A 19,064-nucleotide genomic window follows, 5' to 3' on the forward strand; every position below is an offset into this window, starting at 1 on the left:
TTTCCATTCATTCTCACAGAGCTAATCAGGACATTGATGTCTCTTAACACGTATATGCAAAAGTATCTATCAGTGATCTTTGAAGTGGCCCAGGAGACGGAAGGAAAAAAAAGGATGAGGACAAGGGTTTACATGATCGTTGCACAGCTGCTTACTACCAACTAGATTAAGTTTCCAGTATTAATTAAAAGAATACACAAAAATCAGGCCTTATGTCATGGTAAAAAGGAAATTGGTATAACTACTACCTACCTGCTTGGTGGGTATAAAATTTTAATATATAAAATTGGCCTTATTACGCAATCTTTAAATGAAATTCACAGCTGAGATAAATCCTCAAAAATACTGAGGTCAGTGGAAGTTTACTGACTTTATACTACATGAGCCACTTATAACTATTAAACCCACAGGAAATAAACAATTTTCAGCACTAAAATTTTTTAATACATAGCATTTAAATCCATGAAAAATTAACATTTATTACACAATTACCATCAACACAAAACTTGTAACACAAAACTAGATCTTACAAAAATGGACAATTTTGGTGTTAAAATGTAGATTGAAGATGACTAATTTTGAAATTCTTATTAAATATTCAGCCCCTAAAATAATTAGTGGCTTTTTCCTCATTAGTGAAATTATATTTACAGATTTTGAAGTTGGGAAGAATAGATTTGAAAATATTATTGGAGACTGTCTAATAGGAAATGTGGATTAATTAAAAGAAATATTTTAAAGAAATGTTCAATCCAGTAAACTTCCTATAGAACTCAGCTTGCCAGATTTTTGTATTGTGTTTCCTGACAGTTTCCTTATCCGGGTCTTTCTGAGTCTGTGAAGAATAAAGATTTAGAAGTCACGAGAGATCCCAAATTGAGCCTCAAAGGTCTAAAGTTCTCCAACAGGTTTGGGAATCCTCTGGAAGGGACTTACAAAGGCTCAAGTTGAAAAGCTGAGAGGATACTGCAATGCAAAATGAAACTTTGGAATTCCCCCACTCAATAATACCTTAAAGACGTCAAAGTTCTCAGTAACTTTTGGAATAGCTCCCGAAATGTTAAAATCAAACATTCAGAGCTCTACAGAAACTAATCCAACTCAAGTGTAGTTGGGGTGAGGACTGGCAGCTGGTTTATAAGCATGTTATTTTCTTGGCACACAAGAAATGAGATCTCCTACTGTGTCAGCGACCCAGTTCAGTCTAGAAGAGGTTATGAAAATTTACTAGGTTGCCTAACTACTAGAATTTCAGACATAGGGTTATGTCAGCTCATTTTCTTGCTACATTATGCCACACCAATGTTGTGGGCTATCAAAACAGGAATAGTGTACAAGCATAGTTGCAAAACTACACAAAGATGAACAAATGGCTTAGTAGAGTTTATCTTGGGAACTTTTTGGTCTCAACTCCTAGCCTATTTCCCATCAAACCCACAGAACTAAATGATTGTTTTGCTTACCTCCTAAGTCCTTTCCTCTGCTGCCAGTAACACTGTTACCACTGTCAGATGTACTGAAATTTGCTGCAAACATAATGACCATCTGTGTCACACTTTTTGGCAATCAGATATTTACTTTCTTAGGAGTGCTAGAAAGTTACAATACTTTGACTAAAATCTGTACCCTGTGAAGCCCTCAGGGGCCAAACCCTCCAACTTTGAACAATAACCAAGTGATTCTGAACAAAGTCTCAAAGGGATTTATGGGAAATGAATCATTCCTGAGTCTGGGAATAGTGAAAGAATTCTTCCCCGTTATTTGTAAATTGATGTAAAATTAGCTTTCCTTCTCAGATTAGAAGGCAAACATGAGTGTTTGGCCAGTAAATCTGAGCAAATACAAATCTGCCTGTACTCATTCCATGTGTGGATTATACCTCGAGGAAACTAGTTCTTAGTATAAGGCATCCTCCTCTGATCTTGAACACTGGAACAAATTGTTCCTACTACATTTTAGGTCCTGTGTGAAGATCACAGAACATGACATTTAGGAAAGATGTCAGTGAATATTCTTCAATAGAAACATGGGAAGTTAAAACTGAAAGGAATTTTAACGGAGTTTCTAATTCAAGTTTCAGCATGTTTGTATGGGATAAATACCTCGAGACCTTTTCAGCAGATGTCTAAGTTGTTCTTAAAATAAATAAATAAATAAATAAATAAAATCCAGGGAAGTAAAATTCCCAGAAACCTGAAGCAGTCAGCTCCAGGATTTTACCACCCTTCTTTCAAGACAGGTCTTTTTTGTAGTATACAGCCTAATTATTGTTCATTACTTAAATCATTTTGCACTTCCTCCAGTGCATAGACAGAATAATTTAAAAACATATATATAGTAAATTTGTTTTGATTTTCTAATTCACCATTTGTGTCTTGCAATTCAAGGCTGCTGCAGAAAAAAAAAAGTGGCCTCCTGCACTGTTAGCTTTTACTTTGGGCTCTCCAGGTTCAGCTCCTTCCCTGGCTGCTCAAAGCCTCCGTGGTACAGCACTCACAGCATCATTTCAGTAGCCAACCTCTGATCTAGTTTCTTTCTTTCAGAAGACTTCTGCCTCCTCTTAATTATATCTAAACTAAATAAACTAATTTCTTCCAATCTTTTTATTAGCCTTGCTTTCTAACTCCCTTAAAACTCTCCTTTAGATCTTTTCCTATTGGTCTGGATTGCTGTTAAAGTGTGCTGCCCAGAGCTGAACATAATCCTCTACATGAGGCATTACTGGTGCCAAATAGAGTGGAATAATTATACTTTTTTTTTTTTTTTTTTTCCTTAAAACAACACAGAATTATTTGGGGTGTTTTTTTGGTTTTGTTTTTTTTTTTTTTTTACAACAACATTGCATTATCTTTGTAATGGTCTGTAACTTTCTTTTACTTTTCAGCAAATATAACCTTGTTATACAGGTGCTTCATCAGTTATTTTCCACCTTATAAATATTTATGAACACTTTGATACTTAAGTATAGCATGTTGCATTTTTAATTTTAAAAAGAAAATTAGTTTATTTCTTCACATTGGATCTAGCCCCATTGGATGTTTATTACTCATCCAATTTAGGTATCTGGTCCAAATAAACTTAGAAAATTTATATAATTATAGGACTGTACTACCTTAGACTAAGAAAACTGAGTTTGTTTTGCTAGAAATACCCTAAGTAATGGTTACAGCTGATGTTCATCACCACACAGAAGTTATTATTTGCTATACTAAAACCAAAGCAAAGCCAAGCCTCCCCTCCTCTCCTCCCCCCCCCCCCCCCCCCCCGTTTTTTTAATTTAATGACAGAAGGCACTAAGTCTCCACCGCTCTTGTCTTAATAATCCTTCCACGCCATAGTTTGTGGCAACTATAAAGTAATGCTGATAAAATGGCTCACAGTGAACACTAGTTTAGTGCAGATATTTTACGTCACTCCCTTCTTCCTCCATTCCTTCCGTCTTCCTGTCCTGGTAACTGTCAGAAACAGGATACTGGCCAAGGCTTCTTGTTTCTACACAGCACAGCCGTTCTCACATTTATTGTCATTCTCATGGCAACTTTTACAACTCAAGACATGGCTGTTTAACACATGAACAGCCACTATTAACTAATATGCAGTAATTTCATCATGAGCGCTCTAATAATCTGCAGTTCGTCATGTTGTATCCTTGAGCATGGAGCTTGTATGATCAATGCACAGCACTGTTATCACTTGACTAGTAAGCTGTATAATATTACAAAAGCAGAAGTGGTGAATAATGTCTCTAATCCTCTTAGTTAACACAAGTCAAACCAATACTTTTTCCCCTGGCTGTAGGAATAATGAAAGACTCTAACCTGACTTTCAGACTCTTAAGGATAATCTGCAGGGCTGGTTGTTAAAAATATATCCTTTTAATTAGAAAGTGAACTGATTTCTGTATTATACCTACTGGACAATAAATATGAAAGACAACAATATTATTGCAGAATTGCATTTCAGAGTAGAACTATATCAATTAAAGTGGGAAAATAAAAATTAGTCAGGAATACTTCTGACTTTTTGTGTTAAATACATTCTGGTTTTGTTTGCTTAGGTTATGGGTTCTCAACCTTATATGAGTTTCTGTGGTTACCCTTAATTATAAAAATATGCTGTCATCTTTACAGGCTTTCGTGTACATGTGTCTCTTTGATAAGTGATATCAATACTAAGCACCCTGTCACTAATGAATAGCTGTTTCTTCTCTCCATCTTTGTCAGTTTGACAGCTTCCCACCCGCACACTGTTCAGTGCTCTTCCTACCCATGTGTTTCCTACCCTTTCTTTAAGCAGTCACATTTATTCTTGATAAATTTTCACATACAAATAAAAAGCACATTCAACTTATGAGTAATTTTCTTCAGGCTTTGGAACATCAACTAAAGTGCTCCCAACCACAAGGTATTACTGAAAAATATACATAAACTAAACTAGTTATTTTTCTATTTTAAACTAGTTATTTTAATATATTTTATTTTTTGTTATAACTCTGATTTATTGGTGGAAAAATGACAGGTTTTGCTGTCAGAAAACAAATTGAGACACCTTTTTTATCCCATTGGACTTGCAACCTTAATTATTACTGTAATTTAAATACTAATAGACAAAAACCCTCCAATTCACAAAGCACTTGTACCCAATGTGATCCAAAAGTATGACATTACGAATAATGGATGCACACAACTTATTTTATCTTTTAATACCTGAAATTTATTGAATTCTAGGGTAAAATATGTCAATGTTTTATAACAATCTAACCCAGAAAATAAATGTTATCAGTGAAATTGCAGTTAACTCTACAGATAAACTCACTGAGAACAGAATTTCACTCTTAAGAAACCACAAACATAATTTTAATTGGCAACAATCTAACCATTTTATAGAAACGGAGTACTGCAAAAAATTTTTTTTTTGGTAAACACTGCAATGAGTCTTCAGTAGTCAGAAAACAGGATTCTAGTTTAATTTCTAAGCATCTCATTTGATTGTGTTTTATTATAGAGTAGAAGCCTGAAAGTTCAGAACTGTTCCTCATATTAAATCAGTTATTGGTTGTATAATCTTAAATAACTGGTTGAAAAACAACCAGTGATAAAATAATGTTCAATAAAAAGACTATTCAATTTCCTTGAGATCATTTTCTTATTGTCTTATAAACAAAGTAAACAGAGGAAAAAAATTAATCCCGCAGATTTCTTGTGATGAAGCAAGTTGTTTTAATAAACAAGAAAATTTGGCCTTTGTGAACTGCAAGTTCAGGCTAAGGATTTTTATAAAACTAGGAATCACAGAGCAGACTAAAGAAAAATGTGAATTTGCCCTCAAAGAAGGCAGGTATTCATGTACTTCAGCATTAAAGAGAAACAAACTTATTTGGTATGAAACAGTCTTGACTACACAACCATGATAAACATATGCTTAATGTGGAACAGCGCATGTCTTAAATTGTAGTGGCTAATTGTGGCATGGTCCTAAAGCACCAACTTCATTTGTAGTATAGTCATGATTGTGCACAATTAGTATTTTTGTCTCAAGGAGCACTGCTGCAGAAGTCTGATAGAAATAATGTGGATGGAAATCAGACAAGACATGAGCAGATTAGGTAGAGTGCCAACATAAAAAAAGGTTCCCCTTAGCTGCATTCCCAGTTAGGCTTCAAAATGAGACCTGTCAAATGGGAGAAGTATCCACTGCGTAGTTCTCTGCAGCTTAAGAAAGAGATCACAATTTTAAATAATTTTCTCAAAGGAAAGAAGAATATTTTTGTATTGACCAAAAAGTGTATTTTTCCCTCATCTGTTTTCTCAGAATTGTTTGGGAGGAAATGAAAATAACTTTCTCAGTGCTATACAGTATAGAAGTTTGATCCACCTTATTTAATTTCAATGAAGCAAAAGCAAACAATGACCTTACAATGGTAAGAGTCCGAGATCCAACCCAGATCTAACAGTCATACTTCTGACGCTATTTTTCTTAACAAACATCTTCTTCTAACTGGTGAGGTTTTATTTCTTTTATCCAGCAATACCACATCACTTGGGGCTATACAAAGAGCTCCTTCAAGGCCCAGAAAAACAAGTAGGGCAGTCATTGCATCATCCTTAGACCAAACTTTGCAAATTAGCTGTGACTCAAGAGAGCTGTGCACAGGACAGGGTAACATTAGTCTACAATGTTATTCATCACGTTTCTGCTGTTTGCACGGGGAGATACAATCTGAGTTCTTTTCCCTAAATATTGAACTTTGCCATTGGTCTTAGAGCAGAGCTTTAAGGGAATAATCTTGATATCTAACACAGTGCTTTGGATTAGAAGCTCCAGAAGGCATGGGAAACAGAGGCCTTCATAGAAGGCAATATTGCTAGAGCTTAATGTAAAATTCTGAGCATCTCCCTGTTAGTGAGAAATCAGTGCATTTTTAACTTAGTTCTACTTTCAAAAGTTTACCAGAAAAAAAATCTCAAGTACAGAATTACATCTACAGTGCATTTTAACACAGTGGGTTTTGTTGTTTGAGTAGTTTTATACATCATTTTTGTAGCCTCTTACCCAGAACATCCTCCTCTTCGTTGCCATCAAAGTCAGTAGCTGCACACTCAGTGACACAGACGAACAGCAAGAGAAAGGTTAAAGGTAAGGAACACCCCTTCTTTCTTCCTTTCATCTTTCCTGCATAACATAAAAATGACAATATAGACTTCAATCAAATTCCTTGAGTGATCTGCAAAAGTCATTAGCAGGGTAGTGCATAGCTGTGTACAACCAGATACACAACCAGGTGCTTTGGAAATAATGTGAGCTATGTTAGTGTAATTATATCGTAATCACAATGGAAAACAAGATTTAGTTGTGCTCAGCTGATCACAAGTCTCCTATCCCATCGCCAGTACAGATTAGAAGCATTGTTATTAACTTTTATTTTAAGCCACAATTGAAATTACCTCCCAGAATATATAATGATATAAACCGCAACACTTTGTCCCTTTTAATGTTCTGATCAGTTTTACACAATGTACAGTTGGCTGGCATGTCCAGTCCTTCCAAATATGTTTTACTCTGTCTGCAGACCCTAGATTTATTGACACAAATATAGGATTCTATTTTTAACAAATATCTCACCAAATTCCCGGACCGAGTAAGTGGAATTTTACAGGAGTCGGTGAACTTTTTGCAACATGGGCTTCAGTGCTTTAAGAACTTTTTTTGTATCTTGTAGATCCCTTTAATATTGAATACCTCACTTAAGTGCAGAGCTATTATTTTCTAGGATCAGTGCAACCCTAGTCATCCACACAAAAAAACCCACTTTTATTCCATGGCAGCTGGCATGTTCAAGTTGCCAAAGATGAGGTTATGCATGGACATATGAGAGTACCTCTGGAAGACTTTTGCTTTAACCTTTTTAGAAATATATATTTTCCAATTAAGTTCCTTAAGGATCTCTGAATTCCAATTAGAGAATAGGCTCAGTATCTCCTTTAGCTACCAACAGATAGATTCCCTATAGATATGTGCCTTTCTTGAAGTATGATATTAAACTGTGGATAAATTAATTCAGAAGCTTAATAGAAATTAAAGATCTAAGGACTAGAAAGTTCCTAGCCTTTAGACACTGTTTTGTCTTCAGCAGTTTTGTTTACATGCCTGCAAAGATATGTCTGCATCGCCTAAATGAGGGAGGTGTAGGGAGGGCTATGGGAGTAGATGAGATGACCTGTCCCTGTGCTTGGGATACAGCTTTATAGCAGGAAGGATCGAGATATGATGCTGAAGGGACAGGTGACATTAATAGAAGTCGTCTTTAACAGAGTAAACCTTTCTCTGAGTAACACATCCTTGTCTATGAAGTTAGAAGTAAATTGTAACTATGGTATCTAAGAAAATACTAGCAAGCAATGATGTCTCAGAAAGGTGAAACCTGCACAAAGGGAGATTAACCAATTTGCCACAGCTACTCTGAACTGTGCCAGAGACAGAAGGTGCTGTTCTATCTTCAACACCAAATCAGAGCCAGAATTTTCATTTCTCCCTGGACAACTTACCTATTTTTTCCTTTTGCATACTCAGTGCTTGCCTAACTTGCAGCATATGTAGTAAAAAAGAAATGCATTCTTTAAAATAAGCCTTGGTGAAAGTACAGATCAGAACATGAGTAACACTAATTATTTGAATAATTTTTTAAACTGACAACTCCCTTTAGAAAGCTTCAGTATCTATAGTAGCAAAAACCACTGAGAGATGTCTTCATTCTCTCTTTTTTTTTTTTTTTTTTTGGTAAAGGAATAGAGTTTTGGGATCAAAGGAATTTCTATTTTCACCAGAAATTATGACAGCATTAATTTTTTCATCATAATGCTTTCCTGCTAAAACAAACAAAAGAACGTATTTGTCTTTCATACCTTCTAAACTCAATTTTTAAGCTTGATTTCTACATTGACAAATCAAATCCTTTATCCACATATAGCTTGCCAAAATAATTCAGATTTCATTTTGTTCTATTAACCATGATTTTTAAACAAATTTTCCTCAAATAGTATTTTTTACTTCTAAGAACAAATTCAGAAATTGTTGCTTTCTACTAGACATGTACTAACTGCTCTTGGAACAGAAATCAACTTGTTACAAATTCTGAAACATTATGTAAACTGAGAAAATGTGCAAGAGCTATAATCACTCATCTTCAGGCATTTTTTTTAAAAAAAAAAAGTAGTGTCCTTATTCATGTTTCTAACTAGAACTCCACTTTTATATTCCTTTTTTATTTTACATATTAAAACTTAATCTAATAAGGTATTATTTTTTCCTCTTTCTCCAGCGACAAATTTCTAGTGATCTGTTTGCTCCATTCAATGTGAATAATCCATAAATATTTTTTCCCCAACCTCTTTACTAAAGGAATTACTTGTGTGCTGATGGCAGGATATCCCTACAGTATTGCTAAAAACCAGGGAAAAAACTGTGCTATGGATTTATCAGTTATCAGTTCACTCTGACACACCAGACATTTTGACTACATTACATCCATTAAAGCCGCTGTCTACATTTGTGTACCCCATCTGCTCTCATTTGCTTTACTTTTTTGTCAGTCTATTTGGAAGTCTCTTGTTTATATGTGATAATTATGTGTTATTTAATTATTTCCATTTTCTAATGCCATCCTCCTCTCAGCTGTTGTTCCTATGTTATCTAGCCGCTGACTTTTTAAAATATTACACCCTTAAAGGAAAGGAAGAGTCTTTACTGAAATTTTGCTATCCACTAAATACTTTTACAGCACCCAACATTATCATGTTCTCTCTTTGAGATATTCTTATAATTTCTTGTCATTATTCAGGTAATATTCAGTTTTCCAGTCAAAGAACAGATCTCTCCATTTTTATTTTTTTTTTTTTTTTTCTGAGTACAGTACATACTATAACTTAAATTGAAAGCAAAGTAACTGTTGCAGACCAAGGGCAATAGCCAGCCTTGACATTACTGTCACAGCTTCAAGAAGTTTGCCCTGAATTTGATCAGGTTCTGTGAAAGTAGATGATGTTTAACGTCAAAAAGATCCGTAGAAATATATTATTATACACTACCCGGCAAAATAGTGTCTTAGACTGCAGATGCTAGAAATAAATCACAATATGTAATAAGCAAGATGTTTAACATATCAAAATGATACCATGTAAGAGAATAACACAAATCCAAAATAAACCAAGAAAACATCTTAAAAAGGAGTTCTATCAACTATATTTTTGCACAAAGTGACTGGAGGTGACAATGTTTCTTTTCAGCTTTCATAGTCTATTCTATGATTTCCAGAAACAGAGTACCTCTTACAGTGCATTTGGCCTAATACCAGATTTTCTTCTAGACAAAGTTTTGTGGTACATGGCCTCAGAAGGATTTTACTTTTTTATGCAAAGGTTACAGAAATAGTTACAGCAAATCTTTTTATTCACCCCTGATTAAAAGTTCAGTCATGCTTCAAAAGAGGAAGAAAATAACTCTGTAAAAGGTAACCTGAAGTTGTCTACGACTATCTTTATGATTTGAGAGACATCTGAGTTATAACATTAGTTTGACATTAACTAAAATGAAAATAAATCCACAGCTAAAAAACCCCAAACTTGTATGGAGAGAAATGTTAAGTAAAATTTTCAATCGGCACAAGAATAAGTACTCAGCGTTATAATGTAAATAAAGGTGGTGATAGTATATCATCATCTAGGCTGAGTAAAAGAAATATCAACAAATATTCAGATTTGATAGATAGATAGTAATAACTTTCACACTTTGTCTGGCTCCTGCGAGTTCATGGGAATGAAAATTTACAAAGTATTCTTTCAATTTTAGTTTTTGAAATAACAAGGGAAAGGGGAATTTTCTAAGCACATTGCTTTCCTTAGACATTTTATTTTGAATCATTGGCACAGTTGTGACCCTTCATAAAGGAACTTGAAAATTCTCTACCACCTCAGTTGCCTGTGGGTTAATTCCAAGTTTGGGCTCTCATTTTCTATATTTGAGTTTTCCCAAGCATGACAGCAAAACTCTCACTAGTTCAGGAAAATTCTATTTGAATTTGCTTTTGGATCACTCAATTTGAGGCCTTGGTTCCTTCCTCCAGGAATCTGTGAAGTAGAGATTTATACCGCAAAATCTAGTAATCTATTTTTACTCAGTCATCCAATATTCCCAAAAGCTTTTTCCCAAGTAGAAGAATATAAGAAAGAGCCAGAAATTAAAATTACTCAGTAAGTTTCTTTTTTTCATTTAAAACTAGAATTTTGTATATCATGATCTACCGTAAATAATTGTCACTGTGTGATTACGAGGATAAATTAGTGCATTCATACAGAGAACAAAAATCTTACCAGGGTACAGTATTTCTGTTCTTTCACTCAACTCCTACTTTTCCCTTAAAAGAGTACCTTGTCAAAAGTAGGTCTTCCTGGTGCTTGGGTAATTTCCCAAGAGGAAAAATTTAGGCTTGTATAACTGCATATCTGCCTTACTGCAAAGTCTACGGACAAAACATAATCTCCTTTATCTGCTTGCTAACCTTCCCTGAAGGTCACACATTCCCAGAACATTGTGTCAGGTATGGGTGGAGGTGGGAAGAAGGGGATGATAGCTTTAGTACTGAAATACTTAAATCCTTCTGTAGTTTAATTATTTCTTATAATTCCTAAACGAAGAGTGAAATCCAAGATCAAAGTGAACTTGGCACTGCTTTTTCAATTAAGAAACCCAAACCCTCTAGAAAAGTCTAAGTTTTCTGATTTAATATTCAGCTGCCCAGTAACAGAACTTTAAAGCTAAGCCTCTTACAATAGTCTTATTTCCACTTTTAATGCATTCGGGGGGGTGGGGGAGTGGGTTTTTTTTTGGTTTGGGTTTGTTTTTTTTTTTTTTTTTTTTTTTTAATTCATATGGAAAGCACTATTTAAAATACTTCATCCATGACATTTGGCTCAGTAAAATATCAAATACACACATTTGTGAAGGACTGTCTGTCATGGGAAAGATATCTAATGTGAGCTTAAATAATTTATGTTAAACAGTCTGATTATTTAGGCCAAAATCTGAAAATCTCTGAGAGTATATACAGCCCCTTACTCCAGAAGATTCCTAATTTAGGACAACCAGGAATCAGTCCTGCATTAATACTGGCTTTTCTCAAAGTATCATTAATGCAAATTTCATAAATTCCAGAAATTTCCTTAGGAACTAGCATTCTACTGCTTCCACATACTTACCGTTTGAATTATATCTATAACAACATCTGAGTTACTTGACAGAAGAGATCAAAGGTCTGTGGGTAATAATTGGCACTGATTTATTTACTGGTTTAATTAAATACTTTCATTTGCAAATAATGCCATTAGCTTCCCTCAGGCTGGAGTACAGGTAAACAAGACAGACCACAAGCAAACAAGGAAGATGCCAGTAATAAGTCCTTACTACCTGGTGTTATAACCAGGCCTTGTTTTATCTGGACACCTAAACACAGAAATACAAGAAATCTCCCAGGACTTTTTTTTTTTTTCTTTTTTCTGAAGACAGAGAAATATAATACTCTGTGTTCTCTCCGTGCAGTTTGCAGCCTCTGGAGCCAGATCTTTTATATCTGTGTGTGTCTGTATATACATATACACACACTGCTGGGGTTTTTTTGTACTTAGTCTCTTCAATACCAATTTCTATAGTTAATAGAATGCTTAGAAGCAAACATTTCTTCAGCATGGTGCTTATCTCTAACTAGCTAACTGGAAAAAGCAAAATAAAAGCTAGAATTTCTGGTAGTAGCCAAAACCAGACAGTTTTAGAAAATGGCATAAAGTGACATTGTAATGACTGTAAAAGTGACTCATTCACACTGACAGCCTGGGAAATAGAAGCACGCACACAACAACAAAAGGCAAAGGGTATAAGCACATAGAGGAATGAACAGCAGGAGATAGAATGCGTATAGTCAGAGGTTGAATATAGCACAGCCTAAATGTAAAGATAAAATGTCTAATTAGATAGGATTATAGCACCTCTGATATAAAAGCAGACCTTTTCCAGTTCACTGTACTTCAGAGGCATTATATTTGCCCTATGATATTTTGTACTATCTACTAGGACTTGTATGACAGAGATTTAATTAGATGTAACATTGTCTCCCAACTGGCAGTCAGTTAGTTCCCTTCACAAGTATTTTATTACATGTGCTATTTTGCAACTGTTTGAAGCATCATGTTTTCTCATTTACACTGGGAGTAAGTATGAATTCTATCAACTCTGCTCTGATGTAAACTGAACAAAAAAATAATGATACATGCCCTAGCTTTGTAAGTCCCAGTCAGTGCTTGTCTGGCATTGGAACTTCCAGCAGAGCAAAGCCTTGCAGTGACACAGTAACTTAGTAAAAAGGGAGGCAGTCTACTGTGGATCTTTGACACGCAAACACTGATTGAAAGCATGAACTACTGAAATTTCCTCCCCCCCCCCCCCCCCCCCCCCCAACTCACCTCGCTTCTGTGCTTAACAGTGGCAGCCCTAATAGTCTGTATCTGTCCTGAGATCAGAGACTCCATCAGATTCCTCCAAGAACTCAAAATTCCTCCTTGTTATGGAGGATTTTGAGTGGTTACCTACCTTTCAACATTTAACATAAATATTGACTTGCTGCTGCATTATTCCAGTCTCTCAAATTCCCATGTGAGAACTGGGAAGTGAAGTGAAAATTGGGAAGTGAAGTGGAAATTTAGAAAAACAATGGTCTTCATTAGTTTTTGTGCTGAAAAGTTATATGACCTGATGTCACTGTTTCAGATTTAAACTTCCACTTTGGTTCTGTTTTTATTAAGGCAGTAAATGCTGCTTTGCAAACACAGATGATAAATTAATTGAAAAGAAAACCTTGTTATTTTTTGAAATTAAACAAGAAACCCCATAACCCTGCCACAAGAAGACTCTTCTTGTTACATAACTATAGACCTCTCTTGCCTTTTCACTTTCCTTTGTTAATTCCTTTCACTTGTGCTTTAGAACGGTCTTCTATTTTCCCAGCTGAGATCCGGGACCTATTTGCGCCCTAGTCAGCACACACCTGGAACCAGTACTTTTGCCATCCTATCTACACTCAGCTTGTCTTGTGACACAACTCCCAGACTCTAATTTCCTCCTCCATTGAGTTCTCCTCCTTACCTGGCTCAGCTGGGGCCTTACTTCCATGATACCTATCACCCAAGAGCTGGGAACTGGCTATGTTCTGGGAGGATGGTGAGAGTATGCCTTGGCAATAGTAGCCTGCAAGTAATTTTCCCAACGCCCTGATCATGCAGTGCAGAGCACCTGATACAACAGTCCAAGTGAATTACAAACTCTGAAATTAAGCGTGGTTTTTTTTTTAAATAGCTGCATTTTTCACAGGAAGACTGGATTTGCCTACATCAAATCATATAACTACTAGTGATACCTGTATGGAGAACGATTAATGATTTTGTAGCTACTTATACTAGTCCATGGCACAGGATCCAGCATTATGAGCTTATCATAAAGGACGTAATGTGAACATTAATTTAAATTCCAGTTTCCACCTCACAGAAGACTGTTTCAAACAGAAATAAAGAAATAAGCCAGTTATTTACTTAGATATGGCAACTGTATCTACCTGACATACCACATCCCAGCCTGAGGTAAATCTCTAGGCCACGTATGCAGCCTGGTATCATTGTGAGGTACCTTTCAACAGTGGAAGGAAATATTCTTTTGCTCCTACCAAAATATTTTTAAATGGGGACTAAACCAAATTACCAGTTTACATAATATCATAAAACTTAAATAACAAAACACCAAACCCATCACACTCAATCCTGTACTACTTGGACAGAAACTACCTGTTTGTAGCAAAAATATAGGAGATATAATCCTATTTTGAAACAGAAAATGCCCTCAGCATCATAATATCCTAATAATAGCTACTCTCAGAGCACAAAAGCCACTAGCAAAACAGACAAGCGGCAATATTAGTTATGGTTTTAGGAACACAGCATGGAGGTCCCAACATTAGCATTATAAAGCCTGTAGCCTTTTTTATAGCAGTTTCGACTGGAAAAGTATATTTTCAAATCTCAGATGCAGTTATTGATAGCCACGTATTTAGAAATTGGTTAATTTACCACAACCTTCTCTTCCAACAGAGTCATTTAAGTCCTGTTTGTTTGTTATCAACTCAGTTGTGCGTAAATTCAGGTTGTACATACTACAGCAACACAACTACTCAATTTCATTAAAGCAAAGTTGTCAGTTACTGGCAGTGTAACAGGCAGGCACGGGAGGAAACTACCTGTCACACTTATGTGTCTCGTGACTGATTTTGACCATATCCAACTATTACAGTTTTGTAACCTCATAATCACATAGATCACATTTTGCACATATGTCAAAGATCAAAATACAAGTTTCCTTGCTTTATCAACCAAGTTTAGTTCACCCTGTCTAACTTCCCAGCTGGACACACCACATACTTTTTCACTGCAATGAATGTACTAGCTTTGGATCATCACACAGGTTAGAAATGCTGTAATTGTCATCAGTGGGAATACCCCCATATTCAGACTGCCTCAGATTATCACGCTGCCAATACTTAAAACCAATATAAAATAAAACTTTCGTAGAAAAAGAAGGGTTGTATTCCCTTCATCTCCCACCGGAGTATAGATAGTGCTGCTTCTAAGGGTGGCAGTGCCAGCTTCTCTGCTGGACTTCAGTGCTGAACTAGAGCATTCATCAGATGAGTTTCAGACTCATGAAAAGTTTCAGACTGATGAAAGAATAAATCATCATCCAGATCCTCACTATGTTAAAGATTGTACGAATATAGAGGAAAAAGATCGCTTCTCAACAAAGCAGAAAAGATTTACAGAAAATGCTAATACACTCCTGCAGATGTTTCTGTGAAGCGTATAAAAAATGTATGAGCTCAGTAATTCCCTCATATAATACTTTTATTTCTAATTTACTTAATGCAATTGCTATTCTCAATACAATTGTTTTAAAATAATTTCTTTTTTGAATGCTCTGTTTTCTGGAAGATGTTTGAACTTTCTTGCATCCAGACCACATCCTGGGTCAACATATTCAAATGTCTTTTTTTTTTTCCCCACTAAAAAGTAAATCAAATTAACCAGATAACTTCAGAGGTATACTCAGTTATGAATGGCACACGTCAGGGAAGATGGCAACAATACTAAAGATGGAAAATGAACAGCTGTATTAACAGCAACAGGAAATAATTAAGGAAACCGAACAAAGGAGTTATGAGAGAAAATTAAAAGAACTAAAAATAAGTCTATTTTGCTGTGAAATGCTATGAGAGGAGAGGAATGATACAATTCCCCATACGGTTTTGCTTCATTCTGTCCCCAGGGCACTCTGTCGCTATTGTAAAGTAAAAACAGTTTCATAAGAGAAACACACAGAAGTAGGACTTTTTTTTAAGACAGTTCTCCCTGGTTTCAGTGTGAAGAGCTTTAGTTATGAAGACCCCATCTTCAATCCTTACCAAAACATCTATCAAACAGTTTTGGTTTCTTTAGGAACTGTCAGCTTCTCCTAGATCTTAGAGAGAAAAGACGACTGCTCAGAATGTATCCCAAATGCAGAGCAGATTTTAAACACTATGTGCCAAAACTACAAGGTAGGATAGTCACATAATTCTTGAGGCTCCTCAGCTCAAGTGATGTTGTATTTTTTTTTTTTATTTTAAAGTTTCTTTTCTTGTTCCTGTATACATGCCCTGACTCCTTCTGGCAGACATTCTCAGAACATACTGGATGCACACCAGCAAAATCATGATAGTTACAAAGCAATTCAAGCAGTTACAACTTTATTTTAAAACGCAGAAGGGTTTTAGCTAGAATCACCTTTTTAAGGTAAATGTAGGTACTAAAGCAGCTTTCCAGGATGTGAAAGATGGGGTCAATGTCTCTCTTTTCCAGAAGAGATTTAGTATTCATGTTCCCAGAAACGATCCTAATCCCATTGATGTATCCATGACAGCAATCTCTGTTCTCTGCCCTAAAAGTAATTCAGGATCCACCGAGTCAGAAGAATAGCATAAAGGATATCAGTGCCCCAGTACTGGAGAACAGACAATCTGAATGCTAGTATCTGCTCCTGCTTAGGCACTTAACTTGGAAGGGTTATTAGAGAAACATATGAACAGACCTTGTGGCATCCAGTAATTCTCCTTCTCTGGCTGTGGATCTGGCCTAGCTAGAAGTGAGATCTCAAACTCACTAAAGACTCTGGACACGTTCTCTGAAAGTCTGTTAGGAAGCATATTCTTTTACACCTTTCCTTTGTTTCCTAGACACACTGTATCTTGGAGCACTTTTCCCTCAATCTAAAAATTTCCTCTCTCACAGAAGCTCTGCCTCCTTTTTGCCCTTTAGATCTGACACTAAACCCTAAAATAGTTACCAATAATTTGTAAGTTTTTACCCTTAGACTTTCAAAATTAACTCTCCAATGAGATTAAGGATAGATAAATTCTATGCCATTAATCATTCTATCTGTCCTGAGAAAAGATCATAAAATTTTGTTATAGTTGTTCTTCGTTTAGAATATTAGCTAGATGAGTTACAATTGAGTTTTCATTTAGCAGTAGTAGTAAATGTGGGGAGTGCGCTAAAAGGCTAAATGCACTTTAAAGGTCATATAGCTACACCAGACTCTTGAAATGCATTAAATCTCCAGACTGCAAACTCTGCAATGCACAACATAAGGATAAACATAAAGATTACTGAAAGTCAATTTAAAGCTCACTTGGAGATTCTCTAGCATAAAAGTTATAAAATTTTCAAAGCAATGGATTTATTAAGCAATTGCCCACATGACTACTTTTTAATGAACCCTTTCATGTGGGACATATTTCACAGGAGAAAAGGCCAGAGCACTATGTGATTTAATCATCTCTACCTCCTCAATATTGCTTTAGTTGTGTGCATTACACACGTAATAAACTTGATTACAGTTCTCAAATTCAGCTTAAATAATAATCCTAATTAATTTACTGTAGAGACAGATACTTGTTGCCTTCACAGACAATCACAAACTCTCCCCTAGTAGAATTAAATAATTAGCAGAATTTTAGAAAGGGAAGAAGCTGACAATTTTTCCCAAGTAGATGGCTAGCAATTCCTATGGCATGCCTTTGCTGTTCGTATCTATACTGACAGCTGGACTTCCTGTCTTTGTGTCTGTCCATAAGGCATTCAGGAAGGAAGGTTTATATCTTTACATGTTTTCCATTAAGTACTTTGATGACTAATTTCTAGAGTACTGAGTCACACTGACCTTCCACATATTCCCCCCATCCAAACTGCCGTCCCTACTCCACTTTTCCCATTGTTACATGCCTTTTCCTCATTTAAATTATATTTAGATTTTCTAAAACACAATTTTTTAAATTTTACCTAACTTTTTTTTTAAATAAAGGCTTACAGGCTAGTATCACTGTTTTTCATTACACAGTTACTGAAAGTGAAGTTTATGTGAGTTCTTCCAAATAAAACATTACAAAAATCACCAATAATATTCTGGTGTTTCAGGGGGGTGGAGAGATTGTGTTTGTTTTTTTACATTGGCACCAAGGTCTGTAAGCTTCATTCACTACTCTCCACATTGTTCAAGTGTTTCTAGTTTCTTGAGAATTTCAATACATATTGTGAGTGAAATTGGTTTATAGTAGCATCAGCTAAATTTGATTCTCCTAAAATCTTCCTCTACTTCTCAAAATATTAATTGCTTCAAACATTACGTGCCTTAGAAGGATTTGAAGACCATTCTGCCTGAACCAAGCATCCCTTGAAGCTACTGTAGTGGAGAAATTGTTTTAAAAAACGAGGGTTTTTTGTTTTTTTTTTTTTTTTTTTCAAACTCCAGCTATTGATCACATATTCACCTTTATGATGGCTTTCTTTCAAAAAACTGTCTTGGAGCTCAAAATACCTCAGCCTGAGATTTTTATAACCAAATATTAGTTGTATTAGTAATCATAAAAGTATATTAATTGTCCTAATGTTTCAAATTTACAGAGAAGAAACGGTCTCCCTTTTTGCAGCACTCATTGCTGGACTTTGAGTCTAAACATCTGGCTGCTGCATTTACCACATTCTAAAGAAAACATAACAGTAGATACTGCTTTCCGCCAGCTAAAGAAAAAAAAAAAAAAAAAAAAAAAAAGATCTCTCACGTAAAACTGAAAGTCTGTTACAAAGTACTCACCAAACTCCTGGCAACAGTTGTAGAAGAAAGAACTCTTGAACCAGTGCTGAGTATGATACTCCCCTACTAGTTCATGTCGAGGGGGTGTGGTGTAAGGCTACAAAGGCAGGAGTGCAACCTGATCTTCCTGGAGCACAGCACAGCAGAGCAGAGCAGAGCAGGCTCCTGCTTGCGGATTAATCAGCTCGTCCTCGTTAGTGTTGTTTGTAGAAGACATGGGCTCGCTGCGGGCAGAAGTCACAGCTCTGCAGCAGCAGCAGGGACGTTTCCTGTTTAAAGTTTTCACAACTGCC

General features: G+C 35.7%; 1 protein-coding gene across 1 annotated transcript in view; it reads right to left on the bottom strand.

Moving 5' to 3' along the window:
* TFPI (tissue factor pathway inhibitor) overlaps window positions 1-18,822 on the bottom strand; it is a 41,028-nt gene extending 22,206 nt beyond the window's left edge. Inside the window, exons 1-2 of the mRNA XM_074910879.1 lie at window positions 18,772-18,822; window positions 6,553-6,672 (exon numbers count right to left, since the gene is read on the bottom strand). Coding sequence (XP_074766980.1) covers window positions 6,553-6,667 — 115 coding nt within the window. The 5' untranslated portion in view covers window positions 6,668-6,672; window positions 18,772-18,822. The remainder of the gene's footprint in view (window positions 1-6,552; window positions 6,673-18,771) is intronic.
* Window positions 18,823-19,064: the final 242 nt, after the last annotated feature.

This window comes from Athene noctua, chromosome 7 (assembly GCF_965140245.1).
Source record: "Athene noctua chromosome 7, bAthNoc1.hap1.1, whole genome shotgun sequence".
Classification (NCBI taxonomy): domain Eukaryota; kingdom Metazoa; phylum Chordata; class Aves; order Strigiformes; family Strigidae; genus Athene; species Athene noctua.